At 54.0% G+C, this 15,323-nt stretch overlaps 1 protein-coding gene and 3 long non-coding RNA genes across 8 annotated transcripts; 2 read left to right on the forward strand and 2 right to left on the reverse strand.

The window, feature by feature from the left end:
• The first annotated feature begins 69 nt into the window (after positions 1-69).
• On the forward strand, positions 70-5,490 carry ZNF311 (zinc finger protein 311). Of its 5 annotated transcripts, none has more exons than XM_082750434.1 (4): positions 70-194; positions 431-581; positions 846-1,019; positions 3,240-5,490. In XM_082750434.1, the coding sequence occupies exons 2-4, from the start codon at positions 548-550 to the stop codon at positions 4,721-4,723; spliced, it is 1,692 nt and encodes a 563-aa protein (XP_082606560.1). In that variant the 5' UTR covers positions 70-194; positions 431-547; the 3' UTR covers positions 4,724-5,490. The 5 variants fall into 5 exon arrangements, with proteins under 5 accessions (XP_082606560.1, XP_082606563.1, XP_082606561.1 ...); XM_082750437.1 differs by having other exon boundaries at positions 915-1,019; XM_082750435.1 differs by having other exon boundaries at positions 74-194; positions 356-581.
• On the reverse strand, positions 5,412-8,442 carry LOC309857700. The gene is made up of 2 exons (XR_014307862.1): positions 8,045-8,442; positions 5,412-6,733 (listed from the first exon to the last, which is right to left on the reverse strand). It is a non-coding gene; the product is annotated as an uncharacterized lncRNA (long non-coding RNA).
• Positions 8,443-10,993: 2,551 nt separating this feature from the next.
• LOC309857701 lies at positions 10,994-14,797 on the forward strand. Its single transcript, XR_014307863.1, has 2 exons — positions 10,994-11,397; positions 13,212-14,797. It is a non-coding gene; the product is annotated as an uncharacterized lncRNA (long non-coding RNA).
• On the reverse strand, positions 11,116-13,113 carry LOC309857699. The gene is made up of 2 exons (XR_014307861.1): positions 13,063-13,113; positions 11,116-11,395 (listed from the first exon to the last, which is right to left on the reverse strand). It is a non-coding gene; the product is annotated as an uncharacterized lncRNA (long non-coding RNA).
• Positions 14,798-15,323: the final 526 nt, after the last annotated feature.

Here is a 15,323-nt window from a genome sequence, read left to right on the forward strand (position 1 = left end):
GCACCGAGCCGCGGCTGGAGAACGGAGCTTGAGAAGCTTCCACGTCGGGGAGGACGCGAGGAAGGCGGAGGTTTCGGTAAAACTGCGCCGCGCTGACCCGCCTCCTTTCTCTCTCAGCCCCGCCGGCGCCGCAGCACCGCGCGTCCGCCCCGGAGGGAGGCCGGGCAGCCCCGCCAGGAGCGAAGAGCGCGGGGGTGAGCCGCAGCCCTCCCCGCCCGCCCCCTCCTGACCGCGCAGCCCGGCCCGCGAGCAGGGCTGCCCCCCCCGGAGCAGCGTCCGCGGGGTGACGCGCCCTTCCCTCTGGTCCCTCTGCCGTTTGGGGCCACTCCTCTCCCCTCGGCCCGGGTGCCCACAGGCACCGGCTCTCGTTCCCGCGAACCTTCTCCCGCACGGCCGCCCGCGTCTAAGCGCACCGCGGGGTTTCCTGCAGGACCGCGGGCGCGCGCGGCCTCGGGACTCGGTGACGTTTGAGGACGTGGCCGTGCGCTTCAGCGGCGGAGAGTGGCGGCGTCTGACCCGCGCTCAGCGGCGCCTCTACGCGGCCGTCATGCTGGACAACTACGGGCTCGTGGTCTCGCTCGGTAAGGACGTCCCCGCGGGGCTCCGCGCCCTCTACTCCCCTCTCCCTTCTGTTGCGTTGTTGGGCGACGGCTGCCGGGCCCCCTGACCCGCCTCTGTCCCCGAGCAAGACCGTTTCCAGGGCAGGGGCTGTTCCCCGGGGTCTCCCCCTCTGCCTCCTGAGAACTCTTCCGTGAGCATCCGTACACGTGTCTCCGTGGGGCCAGACCCCTGAGAACCCTCTCCACCCCAGTGGCCATTTCTTTCCTGTTTCCCTGCGCGCGCAGAGGGGTCAAGGCTGGGCGCTAGGACCCTTGTCATGCCGCTCTGCGCCCTCATTCCTTCTGCACAACCAGGCTTCGCCGGCCCCAAGCCGCCTCTCATCTCCTGTCTGGAGCGGGGCGCCGAGCCCTGCGTTCGCGATCTGCAGGACTGGGGGCTCCTGGGCTGCTCCTTCCCAGGTGAGTGACGGAGGCGCTCCAGCCTCCTGCTGGGTGCCGTGGGGACGATGGTCAGAGGATGTTCTTGGTGCTGGGTCATCCGTGCCCACCTGCCCAGGCACCCGAACACAAAGGAGCCGAACAGCAGCAAACTATTCAAGCAGTTACTCTGTCGTCATCTAACTGCCTCTTGGCACCGATCTAACGGCTGTGCAGTTTGGCCCCAGAAACAGCTCAGCGAATTCATCTCCCTGCTGGGTATCGGTCCCCCCAGTGCTCAGGGAACGCTGCTTTAATGGCCTGAGTTTTTGCTCAGGACCATCCCCACGTTGAGCCTCGGGCCTCTGACCCTTTGCCCTTCTCTGTTCCCTCACGGCCCCAGCTCTTAGCTCAGCGGCAGGTGCCGGCTGCATGGACACGGCTCACTTCTCCCCTTTCCTGGCCAGCACTCTCGTTTCTAACCCCTGGTGTTTACTAGATAGCGCATTGCCCTCTGAAAGATTCGTCTCTCCCCGCAGCCCGTCTCCACGGAGCCCTCCCTGTTTCTGTACTTGGGTCTACCTCTTTCTCGCGTTGCCTCTCACGCTCCCCGACCTGCCTACCGGGTCAGCTGTGAAACAAGTACCAGCTCCTCATTCACTGTTTCCCTACCCATCCTTCAAAAAAGCGTCCCTTATTTGTAGACCAACCCAACTGCCCTATCACAGTAACTGCTCTTCCTTTCTCCTCTCTCCTGCTATCCTGCAAACATTTATTGAACAACTACTGTATACCAGGCACTAGACGAGGAACTCGAGTTGGCGGCAATGTTATTGCCTAGTAGGGAAGGCAGGTAGTGAGTGATGGTGAGAGTCACAGATATGTACCTGGGACATGGAACACAGAAGAGAAGCATCTATTCCTGACCTGGGACCCAATGACTGTGGAGGGAAGGACCATGAACTAAGCGTGCTGCATAAGTGAGATGGTTTACTGGAAGAAGGAGAGAGGCATTCTGGGAATGTGGGCAAGTGTTGAGGAGGGAAAACATGAACTGTGAGCTGCGTGACCAGAGCAGAGGGCCCCGGGAGACCGGGGTGGGGAGCGTGATTCAGAGGGGTTTTTGTAAACTGCAGACTTTGAACTTCATCCTGACAGTCGCAGCCGACACTGCAGAAGCGTGCACGTCCGTGTGGCAGTGCTCCACACACAGGAGCTTCGGTACCAACCCCGTCTCACAGATGAGCCGCTGAGGGGCATGCAGTCGCCCTCCCAGGTTGCACAGCCAGTACGGGTCAGAGCTAGGATTTCAGCCCGGAGAGCCCATTCCGGAGCTGGGACTCTGGCCTGCACGCTGGTTATCATGCAGTGCCACTGAGATACTTAAGCTGAGGCACGGCAAGAGAGGATTTGATTTTTAGAAAGAAAAATCTGGAAGCAGAGTAGAGCATAGATTCAGAGAGAGCCAGGTTAAAGGACACTTAAAGGGGGGGTGGAGTGGCAGTTAGGGAGCAGGAATGCCCTGGCAGGAGAAACAGAGAGGAAGGGGTTGAGCTGAGACTAAGAGATTCAAACTCTGGTTGCCGGCAGTAGAAATTAACTCAAGCTAACGTGAGCAAAACAATGAGAATTTATTATTTGGGATGTCCTGAAAGCTAGAGCAGGGAGACATCAGGCCCCTCGCCCCACTGACCCCTCTGCCTCTCGGTAGGTCTGCGTCCCTCCTTCCTGGGAGACTGTCCCGCTGGCTGCTGGGCTGCTAAGGGCTGGGGCAGAATGTTCCCTCCCCTGAGCCGTGCGCCGTCCCCCCAGCACCGGCTGTTGTCAGAGCCTGGGTCCAGAGTCTAAGCAGAGAGAACCTGGCCTGGTTGGGAGAGGGACAGCCAAGACCGGATGTGCCCTGCACCCCGGTGGGCAGAGCTACACTGCAGAGCAGGGCAGACGGCTCCCTGGGGTGCTAGACCGCAGGCCATGTCTCAGGGGGAATTTGTGAAAGGTCAGCTGAGCAAATCTGAGGGAGGGAGAGGGTTGGGTGTGGCTCAGTCTCCTGACCCGGGTGACCAGGCGAATGAATTGCATTCGCTACACCGGGGGAGTCTCGGGAACATGCAGGTTGCCAGGGGCTTCGGTAAAGTCTGCAGAGTCCGAGCTATCCTGGTACTTCTCACTATGCCAAGCTGCCCCGGGCTTTGGCCACGACGTAGGGCTCTTCCAAGGGCTTCACCCTTTCCCCTCCCCGATCTGCCGTGTTTATTTCCTTAGTGTCAGCGGACGGGACCCGGCCCGGGACTGAGAGGGCAAGTTCAGAGCAGGAGGTGTCTGAGGGTGGGGAAGTCGGCGGCGTCCTGTCCGGGCACCCTGAGGCTGGAGGAGCTTGTGCCCAGGATGTCAAGTCGGAGAACGCACGGGACCCGGCCGGGGTGGAGACGCTGGGAGAGGAGAAGGGGACCCTCGAGGAAGGAAGGGCCCGGGCGGTGCTCGCCAACAACTTGAGCGCAGACTCCAAGTGCACCCCACGCACCCGAGCCCTGACCGCACGGAGCCCCCGCCCAGGTGCCGCGCGTGGCCATACCTTCCCGCTTCTCCACGGGCGCGTCCGTGCTGGCGAGAAGCCCCACGCGTGTCACGAGTGCGGGAAAGCGTTCAAGACCAGAAAGCAGCTGCGTGTGCACCGCGTCACGCACACGGGGGAGAAGCCCTTCCGCTGCGCGCAGTGCGGGAAGGCCTTCAGCAGCCCGTCGGCGCTCTGCCGGCACCGCAAGGCGCACGGCGGGGAGAGGCCGCACGGCTGCGGCGCGTGCGGAAAGGCCTTCGGCAGCGCGAGCCGGCTGCGGCGGCACCAGCGGGTCCACAGCGGCGAGCGGCCGCACGAGTGCGCGGTGTGCGGCAAGGCCTTCCGCTTCCGGCACTGCCTCACCCTGCACGGCCGCACGCACACCGGGGAGCGGCCGTACGCGTGCGGGCAGTGCGGCAGGGCCTTCCGCGGCAGCTCGGACCTCGCCAAGCACGGCCGGATCCACAGCGGCGAGCGGCCGTACCCGTGCCGCGCGTGCGGGAGGGCCTTCCGCCGCAGCTCCGACCTGCGCAAGCACGCGCGGACGCACGCGCGGGAGCCGGCCGCGGGCTGCCCCCAGTGCTGCGGCCGCGCTGGGCCGCGCCGCCCCCCGACGGCCCACGCCCCCGAGAAGCCCTACCCGTGTGGGCGGTGCGGCCCCCGGGGCCGGCGCGGGGCTCCCGAGCGCGCGCGCCGGGGCGAGAAGCCGCACCCGTGCGCGCACTGCGGCAAGGCCTTCCACGATCGGCACGGCCTGGCCGTGCACCAGCGGCTGCACACCGGCGAGAAGCCGTTCGCCTGCCCCGAGTGCGGGAGGGCCTTCCGCGGGAAGTCCAACCTGACCAACCACCGGCGGATCCACACCGGCGAGAAGCCGTACGCGTGCGAGGCGTGCGGGAAGGCCTTCCACCACCGCTCGGGCCTGACGCAGCACCGCCGGATCCACAGCGGGGAGAAGCCCTACCCCTGCCGCGAGTGCGGCGCCGCCTTCCGCCAGCGCGCCGCCCTGGTCGGGCACCAGCGGGTGCACACCGGGGAGAAGCCCTACGCGTGCGAGCAGTGCGGGAAAGCCTTCAGGGTGAGCGCGAACCTCACGGGACACAAGAAGAGGCGACATCGAGGGTGGCGAGGCCACGCGCCTGGGGAGGGTGAGAAGGGCCCTTCCCCGGGACCTGTCCCACCTCCTCCGTAGGCGGGGTTTGACCCGCAGCCCTGTGGGTGCCGGCTTTGTTGGTGCTTTCTGTTCTCCTTCCGCCCCGAGCCTGGTTCTTCCCGGCTTGCTGCCCCCGACTGAGCTCCCCGGAGCCTGACCGCCCTGGGCAGTGTTGGGGCGAGCACCTGCACTGCCAATCGGGAATGCCAGTCAGTAATGATGGCAGGTGTCGCCTAGCCTCGGAGCACGCCAGCCACTCTTCTAAGGGCTGTGCAGTGCCAACTCGTTGACTGCATAAAACATCTCTACAGGATGGGGAAATTAGGGCATAAAACGATGAAACCTGCTCGGGATCACTTAGCTACTAAGTTCTGCATAACCACCCACCCCCGCCCTGCCAGGCTCCGGTCTGCACCCCTCCAAGACGCTTGCAACACATCTCTTAGATGTGTGGTTAACAGCTCAGCACGGAGCACGTTTTAGTTCATAAAATATTGATCAATTTTAGCAAGGTTTTGGTTTTGTTTTAACTTAAAGACTGAATGGTACTTTTCCATGTGGGCTCAGAATTGCTGAGACCGGGATGGGAAAGGAAGACAGGACGGGGCAGATTTAGAAATCATAGATAAGTGGGATCTAGCTATGCGCTGCCCCAGTAACAATTTACATATGGAAAGACCATGAAGCCCATCTCACTTTGTTATAAATACATCAAAATATCACTGTGTTGATTTCTTAAAACTTGCTGTATTTATTTGCATGACATATGAAATGCTCTTTAAAATGTATGAGAAACTTGCATCTATCTTTCCAAGTCTTTCAGTATCTCGTAACAGACACCCTTTCTCTTTCAAATGTTACAAGTATTTTTTACAGACGGAATTAAAATAAATAACCACAGCCAACAAGGCTGTTAATTAGACACTGAAAATCCCGGGGGCACCTGGGTGGCTCAGTTGGTTAAGTGTCAGACTCTTGATTACAGCTCAGATCACGATCCCAGGGTTGTGAGATTGAGTTGCCTGCTTGGTGGAGAGTCTACTGGAGATCCTCCCTCTCTCTCCTCCTCCTCCTCTCTCTCTCCCTCCCTCCCTCCGTCTCTTAAAAAAAAAAAAAAAAATTAGAGATTTTTAACCTCATTTCCTTAATGCAAAATCTGAGAAATATGTCACTCTGAACATTGATACAATGAGACTGTTTCCACTTTACCTTCACAACGGAAGTAGGGAATGCACACTTCACTCGGTTTTCAGAAGTGGAATAAGATCCAGGTTTCAGATTTTGAACCACCCACGAGCAGAGATGTGTTCTATAGCTTCGACACCTGGTGCAGTTGGGTGTCCTTCCATCCCCACAGCGAGTTTCACTCACTTTCCACAAAACAGTCTTTCGAATTTTTCAAGACAAATCAAGCACTTCTTTTTCCACAAGGCAAAATACCTGAAATTTCTTTAATGCTTTCTCGCTGTTTATTTTTAAATGTTCAGAAAACGGGGGCGCCTGGGTGGCTCAGTGGGTTAAGCCGCTGCCTTCGGCTCAGGTCAGATCTCTGCTCAGCAGGGAGCCTGCTTCCTCCTCTCTCTCTCTCTGCCTCTCTGCCTACTTGTGATCTCTCTCTGTCAAATAAATAAAATCTTTAAAAAAAAAAAAATATGTTCAGAAAACAGCTGAAGATTCCCGGAGCTGAAGCTAGGCATCTGGGGTTCTCGCTGCAGACCCGAGAGCCCGCTGGCAGTCTCCCCGGTGGGTGTCTGGATCACAGTGGGTGTTCTAGAAGACAGTGGCCAAGTGGAAGACGGCCTTGTGAGGGTCATGTCTCGAAGTCTTGGCCTTTCCTTCTGTTCCCTTGGTCTAATGTCTGTCCTCACACGGCGCCGACCTGGTTAATTACCACAGCTTTAAAATCTCTAAGTCCTATTTATTTTTCTTCAAGACCAAGTTGACTGTTCTTGGTCAAGGCTGTATGTGTCCGTGCAGGGGTGCAGGGGAAGACTCGGTGTTATAAAGATGTAAGTTCTTCCCAGAATTGATCAATACCATCATTGCAACCTGAGTAAAAATCCCCAGAGCACATTTTTGTGGACAATGACAAACTGACACTAAAATTTATTTTGCAGTGCAATTCCTAGCCAAGACCTATGAAAGGGAAACTGTTATCCTTCTATGAGTAAACTTTGGACAATATTTCTACCTTCAGGGTAAGAAAGGATTTCTCAAGACATCAAAAAAGGTTAATTTTAAAGAAAATTTTCTGATAAATACTAGATTAAAATGAATTTCTTTAATCAAATTCGCCACAAAAAAAGGAAAATACAATTTTCTCATGACTTGAAAAAAGATATTTTGAACACACACACACTTGGCAAATAATTTTCATCTAAAATATTTTAGGTTGGGGGCGCCTGGCTGGCTCAGTTGATTACACGGCCCTGGATTTCACCTCAGGTCATGATCTTGGGGTTGGGGGAGCCACTCCTGCATCAGCCATTGAGCTGAGCACGGAGTCTGCTTAAGATTCTCTCTCTCCCTCTGCCTCTGTTCCTCTGTCCCCCCTTCACAGTCTCTCAAAAATAAGTAAATACATATTTTAGGTTGAGTCTCATGAATCGTTGTATCTAAAGGTTGAATCGTAGCAGTTTAATATGATTTGACCTTGTATAAAAATTCCTTTAGGGGCACCTGGGTGGCTCAGTGGGTTAAGCCTCTGCCTTCGGCTCAGGATATGGTCTCAAGGTCCTGGGATCAAGTCCCACATTGGGCTCTCTGCTCCGCAGGGTGCCTGCTTCACCCCACCCCACCCCACCCCATCCCCTCCCTGCCTGTCTCTCTGCCTACTTATGATCTCTGTCTGTCAAATAAATAAAATCTTCAAAAAAAAATTCCTTTAAATCAATAAGCAAAAGACAACCCCCCAAAAGTCAGAAAGCGTGAAGAAGTACTTCACAGAAAATTTAAAATCAGCAATGACTAAACACAGGAGTCCAGCATCCCTAATAAGGAACTCGGCGCAGTGACAGCGTGAGACTCCTGCTAGACCGAGACGAAAACAATGGGCCTCGCAAGTGTTGGCCTGGACGTGAAGTTGCCGCACGTCCGGTGGAGGCTGGGAACTCCACTTTGGAAAGCGAACGGATGCTGTCGCGTAAAGCTGACCGGTCCCCTAACGCCTGACAGATCCGTCCCTCGGGACACGGCCCCAGACACGCTCGCACTCACAGCCCGTACAAGGGCTTCCACGGAGCTGTCGCCCGTCACCGCAAAACCCAGCAGCAACCCCTGTTCAGCAGCACTAAGTAGAAAAACACATTTTGCCATATTGAAACAATGGATGCCTTACGGAAACTATCGTGAACGACCTACTTGCGTTATCCACACAGGAACGTGAGTCCAGAGTGGACAGTGCGAATAGGAAGAGCAAGGCCCGGGAGACACCCCACAGCGTGGTGCCGTCTGTATGAAGTTCAGAAGCGAGGAAGACAAAGTCGTACGTTGACTGGAGAGCTACTCATAAGTGCATTATTTGTGTATGTAAAGGAATGGTAAACACAGAATTTAGCATAGGGGTTACCTTTGAAAAGGAGTCACAGTGATGGGATAGGAGAGAGGCACATAAGTTGATGCAAATGTCTTAGTAATATTCTAGCCCAGACCTGTCCAATAGAAACAATGCCAGGGCGCCTGGGTGGCTCAGTGGGTTAAGCCGCTGCCGTGGACTCAGGTCATGATCTCAGGGTCTTGGGATCGAGTCCCGCGTCAGGCTCTCTGCTCAGCAGGGGGCCTGCTTCCTCCTCTCTTTCTCTGCCTGCCTCTCTGCCTGCTTGTGATCTCTCTCTGTCAAATAAATAAAATCTTTAAAAAAAAAAAAAAAAGAAACGTAATGCCAGCCACAAACATAATTTAAAAGGTACTCATTAAAAGAATGAAAAGAAATTAACTTTAGTAGTGTATTTCAAAGTGGCCCACTATGTTCGAACTATCATTTCAATATACAGTCAAAAACATATTAATGAAGTATTTTTTGCTGTATTCTACATTTACAGCTACATTTTCATTAGAAATACTATACTTAGGTCCGTACTTGGATTTCATAAAATTTACAGTTGAAAAAATAAATTCACAAATCAAGTTGTCCCAAACATACTAAGAAGTTTTCTGATAGGCTGCTGGGGGCTGGAGGGAGGGCTGGAGTGGCTGGGGACGGACACTGGGGACGGTGTGTGCTATGGGGAGCGCTGTGAATTGTGTAAGACTGATGATTCACGGACCTGTACCCCTGAAACAAATCATACATTATATGTTACCAAAAAAATAAATAAGGAAGTTTTGCAGTAACAGAATGCAGAATGCTCTTTTTAAATGTAAATTTTAAATAGAATTAAAAATTTACTTCCTCGGTCACGTGAGCCACGTTTAAAGTGCTAACTCACCACCTGGAGCTCGTGGGTACCATACTGGACAGTGCAGCTCTACATTTTGAGTGATCTGTTCAAAAGTGCTCATTTTGATATTGTGCTTCAAAATGTTTACACTTGCATATCTTCTCAAAGGTATAAAATATAAGGGGGACAAAAAAAATCTAGAGAAGGAGTTCCATTTAGCAGAAGTTCCAAAAGAATGAAATGAACAAAAGACACAGGAAATTATCTAATCGTGTGAGAAAATCCGTTCCTACAGGGAAAGGCCTGCCAAGCACATGGTTCAATGAATGGTAAAACATCTGCATAAGATACTGTGGATAAAAGAAAGACGTCAGAGTTTTCAGGCAGGAAAAAGAAAAGTCAAAGATAAAGGACAAGAAAATAAATTACCATTGGAATAATCAAGAAGAGCACTTGAAGATGACAGACAGCAGAGTAATGCCTTCAAAATCCGAAGGGAGGGGCGTCTGGGTGGCTCAGTGGGTTAAGCCTCTTCCTTCAGCTCGGGTCATGATCTCAGGGTCCTGGGATTGAGCCCTACATCAGGCTCTCTGCTCAGCGGGGAGCCCGCTTCCTCCTCTCTCTCTGCCTGCCTCTCTGCCTACTTGCGATCTGTCAAATAAATAAAATCTTTAAAAAAAAATCCTAAGGGAAACAATTTTAACTTAGATTTCTATAATCAAATGATTAATAAATTACTAGGTAAAATAAAGATATTTTAAAGACAAGAAAGGTCTCAAAAATTTTATCTCACATGTTTGTTTTATCTTATCATAAACTCCACTCAAGCAAATCAGTGAAATCAAGAATTTAAAAAAAGAGAGATGGGACTCAAGAAGCAGACTTTACAGCAAAAGGAAGGAGGCATCAAAGGCAAACCCCCAGTTCTGTGCAGTGGATCCGGACGAACATGATGGAGAAGCAGTCTGGGCGGAAGATCTCCAGGGAAAAATAACATCCGATGCACTGACCAGATAGAAAAGAGCATTTAGGAGTTTCACTGTTATTTTGAAGAATTAGGGAATAATATCAAGACTGACAGGAAACTAATCAAGTGACAAGATAAGGCAACCAGTAAATCCAATGTGCTCAAATTTTACAAAATGGAAAATATCAGGTAGTTCATCCATATCAACATAATTTCAGACATGTCTCAGCATGAAAAAATGCATCATACCAGGAGGACAAAAGATGGAAATCAGTTGTGGGATAATGAGCATCAGAGGGCAACTCTCAAATTTCAAAGGGGAAAGAAAGCAAGGACAAGTGACTAAAAGAGCCAAAGAGGAAATAACAATAGGAGTATGGTTTTTTGGCTTTATGCAGTCTCCTATGCTGCCTCCCTTCCCAGTGGTGTAATTCCTGAATTTCAGTTGTAACTTACTTCCACGTAACTCGTAACAATTTAAACACCTCTCCTTTTCTCTGCCTGTTGACAGCATATGTCTGTCAAGAACTGAATATTCTGATATTTCACTGTGTTTATAAGGTAACTAATTAGCCTGTCAGTTTCAAGGTGGCTCGTGGAACACAAGAGACTGCTGGGTCAGAGATGGAAGGCAAAAACGTACCTTACCTCAGGATTTTCATCGGGGCCTGACATGGGTCACGGGCAAGAGAAAACCATACAAACTTACTTCCTTAAAGTTTTACATGACAAGCGAACCCTCAGAAGGAAACGAGTATCCAGAAAAGTGGCAAAACGGAACTGCTTTTACATGAGGTTGAACAAAAGAGAGGCAACGGTGGACCAGTAAAACAGATGAGGAGGCTAAAGGAAGAATTATTTTAACAAGATCGGTACAGAATCCTTCCAGCTTTGACCTCCTACCCTGGATGTTCGGAAAATTACTTTCATCTTGGTACATAAGGAGGACATCTTCCACATAAGGGTTTTATCTCCTGCTTTCCAGAAGAAAAAGGAGAGGGTCAGAGCACCCTTCTTGCACCTGTATTGTTAAGTGCCTTTAGCTCGAAATAATTCTTATGCCAGAGTGACATACTCCGCCACCCTTCAGAGAGAAAGGACATTTTATTCTCAGGCAAGAGCAGGAGCCACATTATCAGCCTCCCTGCAGATGCCTCCAAAGCACCCATTCCCACAGGGTGGCTCCGATGGGTCAGACAGATGCTGCACATGGCGGGGTAGTGTCCCAGGACAGGAAGCCTGAGCACAGGGAGCTCAGAACCCCAGTCCTTCGCACCAGACGTGACACCATCTCTGTCTTCCAAGGCTGTTCTTTATATGCGTTATCTTTGGAAGACAGCCCAGGACAAAGGACAGTTCCGGACTCTGTGGAATAATAAGAAAGATAAATTTGGTCTTTGTCTCCAGTTGCTGACATAGCTTCTATGTCTCTTGGAATTTCCTGTGTGCCAGCAGCATCTTTTATTCTAACAAGGCCATGCAGGGTAGATTCCTAGACACTTTCAGAACGAGTCTAGTAGCTGAAAGACCAAGCCATAGTTAGAAGCCTAGAACCTCCAGCCACCACCTCCTTCCTCAACCTTCCCAGGAGGGGAGAGGAGATTACAACCTGTCATGCCTACACGATAAAACCGTCCATTAAAAATAATAATAATAATAACCTAAGTGACAGAATTAGGAGAGCCTCAGAAATGTTGAAGGCATGGTGGTGCTGGGAAGGCAGCCCAGCTGTGGCGGGCATGGAAGCTCCGGAACCCCCAACCCCTGCCTAGCTGCCCTGGGCCTCTTATCCAACGCGAGGAGGGGGTCTTTGGAACCCCGGATTTATAGCTGCTCAGTCAGAAGTAAGGGAAATCTGGGACTTGTAAATGCCATCTAACGTGGGCTGCACTTGGGGTGTCCGGCTGGTTCAGTCCTACAGCCTGTGCCTCTTCATCCTGGGTTATAAATTTGAGCCCCACCTTGGGTGTAGAGATTACTTAAGAAGTAAAAATCTTTAAAAAAAATAAATAAATAAAGTGGTGTACAGTTTTGTGTGATTTGTTGGTGTCTGCAGAGAATCAGAGAATTGGTTTTGGTGAGTGAAATGATAAGGATCCCCACCATGCACGCAGAAACGGACTCGGTGAAGACCTGCCGGCCATCCCACCACCAGTAACTGATGAGGGAGCAGGAGGCTGGCTGCGGACAAAGCAAGAGCTGGAACCTTGCACCCCCTCTCCACCTGCTCCCCTCGGTAATGTGTGTGACAGTCCTCAGGCACCCCTGGCTGCCCTAAAAGAAAAACAAATAGTTAACTTGCAGAGATCACAATCCTGCAAGGCAGGAGTCTCCCTTGTTTAACAAATGTTCTTGAGATTTACAACAAATAAGTTACCTTATCAATAGCTCAATTTCCAGAGGCACATAACTCAGTTCCTCAAGCCCTAACATCACCCTCCCCTCCCTAAACAAAACTAGAGGAGGCTGAGGTAGAAGGAAAAGTGAATAAAGTTAAATTTTTTCTAAACCTAAATCTCACTAACAAGGACGTTTGATAGCAGGAATGTAACATTGCACCAGGAGACTCCCAATTGTCTTTATGTTAGTGCCTCATTAGAGGGAAAGTGGCCTTGGCTTGACAGTAACCAGGCCTTCAATATCCTGATAGTCTTCTTTGCCCCAATAGCCCTTCTGAACACCCCTTTGTCCTCACCTACCCAACTCCTGTGTATATAACCAGCCACTCCTCACAGGCCCTGGGCAGCAGCTCTTCCTGCCCATGGGTCCTGTCCCCGTGCTCTAACAAACCACCATTTTGCACCAAAGATGTCTCCAGAATTCTTCCTTGGTCATGGGCTCTGGACCTCAGCCCACCGAACCGAACCTAGGTGCTAGAACTCCACCAGTAACCACACGGGCCGCCTTCTAGCCAGCGCGCGGCCTGTGCTCTTCTCCAACGTCTCCATCCTCTTAAATCTGGACTTCGAAGTCCACACACAGAGAACGATCTTTTTTGGCAGAAATTATACCGGATTTGCACCATAACTTACCTAATGCTCGTGGACCGCACGGGACTCCGAGCTTCATGGTGAGGGCGGGTCCTCCGAGCTCTGCTCCTCCATACCCGCCCCCTACCCCTCCTTACCCCCTCACTCCTAACGGTAACGCCGGAGCCGGGAGGAGGGACAGGGGAGGCCAGGAAGGCTTCCAGGAGGAAACAGCCTCCAGGCTAAGGACTGGAAGATGAGAAAGAGACGCCACGTGCGCACAAGGTCTGCTCGGGCAGGGAGCGGCGCACGACGGTCGCAGGGACGCGGCAGCAGGTGAGTGGACGCAGAAAGCACCGAGGGCGAGAGAAGCGGCGACAGACGGAGGCGCTGGCGGGCACCGGACGCTGGGGCGGTACCCGAGGCCGGACGACACCGAGGCTGGGGGGACCCGGCGCTGGGGGCGGTCCGCGGTCACGGCCCAGCACCGGCGCTTTCCCATCTGCAAGTGAGGCGGCGGCTGCAGGAGGATGAGCGACGTCGCGGGCGCGGGCGGCTCGGTCCGAGCGCGGAGAGGACGGCCGCCCCCGACGTGCAGGACCTCGTGCACGAAGGCACTTCTGGGCCGTGGGACGGCGCCCCCGCCGCCCCGGCCCCGCACTGGCCTGTCCCTGAAGCTGAACGTTCCAGGGCGGCCCTCCGGCCTCTGCGCAAACAGCGGTCCCTGCGGGACAACTGACCGGAGCACGCGGCCGTCCTGGGCGCAAAGGAAAAAAGCCTTGGCAGCGGTGGGATTCGAACCCACGCCCCCGAAGAGACTGGAGCCTTAATCCAGCGCCTTAGACCGCTCGGCCACGCTACCACTTCCGGTGCAGCGCTTCTCTCTCGGCCCCCTAGAGACGGAAACAGCGCCCCGCCGGAACTCCGCTTCCGGACCCCGGCCGGCTTCCGTCACTGCGCGCCGGGAGCTCCGCCCACTCGAGCCGCCGGGCGGCCGCGCGCGGTCCTTTCTGTCGTCACTGCGCAGGCCGTTGGCCGCGCGCGCGCCGCGTCTCATCTGCGCAGGCGCGGGGCTCCCCCGGCCAGACGCCGTGACCGGTCGCGTTTGCTGGGTCGCGTGCAGGCGCGGTGCGCGTTTTACGTCAGAACTAAGGTCGCGGTCGCGTTAGCGGCCGCTGTCTCTGCTCGGCGCTTCGCCGTCCGCAGTTCAGGGCGTGGAGCGAGCGGGCATCACAGGCCCCCGAACTGCTGGTGGGGGGCTCTGCGCGGTAACGGCTACCGCAGCCCCGGGCCGCGCCCTCGGGGTTCCGGACGCCGCAAGCGGGGTGTCCTCGGGGCCGCCGCCCCGCCCCGCTCCTCACGGTCCGCTCCCGCAAAGCTCTCCCCGTTCGGCCTTCGCAGGCCTCCCCCTCGTCTGAAACGGCGCGGACGGCTCTGATGGGGTTCGGGCCGGAGCTCCTCCCGCGCAGCCCGGAGGGCCCGGGGGCTCCGCCCACTTCCGACCGCGGCGGAGGCCTGGGTTGGGTCGCGGGGCTTTCCTGGAGTGCGGTCTTCGGGAGACGTGCACAGACCCAGATGGGACCAGACAGCCCGGCGTGGGGAGCAGAGACGCCCCTTGGAAGTGTCGGCCTGACGCGCTGCTTGCGGAGCTCCAGCAGGCCCTGGCTTTGCACCCTGCGGATGGCGGGACTGTCTCCCACCAGGGCCAGGAACTCCCTTACTCCCAGCCCAGGACAGGGCCTCTTGTTGTGTTAAATTGTGCTTAAAAATAAACATTACCTACAATTTAGCATTTTAACCATTTGTGCGTGTAGAGTCGGTGGCATTGGACCGGTTCACCTCCTGCTTGTGGCGTTCTCTCTTCCCATTCCATTTTTTAAACAACCCCGGGATCACAACTCAGAGCCCAAAGAGAGCCCCACAGTCTGTGGGACTGGTTCATGTTTGTCCATCTTCCACCCTCCTTTTAGTGGGGAGAAGGTGGCCTGTGCAGCAGCCAGTGACTGGAGTGAGACAGGATTTCCTTGGGAAGCAGGTGGGAGGGGGAGGACAGATGGATGAATACTCAATCAGGTGATCGTGTTGCTACAAAAAAACAAATAAATAGATACATAAGTAATGTGAAAGGTCACAAAGTGATTCACGGGTGTCTCGTCATCTTTAGTTGCGACACTGTAGCAATTCCCAGATGTTCTTTCCTAGGGAGAGACCATCTTCTATGAAGAAAGCAAAAGCAACACTGTCAGCCCTTTCCCTATTCCCTTGTCAAAGCCTCACTGTTACCTGTTCCACCATGGATCCCCAGGTGGAGCCTCCTTCCTCGC

The sequence above is a fragment of the Mustela nivalis genome, assembly GCF_964662115.1.
Source record: "Mustela nivalis genome assembly, contig: HAP1_SCAFFOLD_1091, whole genome shotgun sequence".
Lineage (NCBI taxonomy): Eukaryota > Metazoa > Chordata > Mammalia > Carnivora > Mustelidae > Mustela > Mustela nivalis.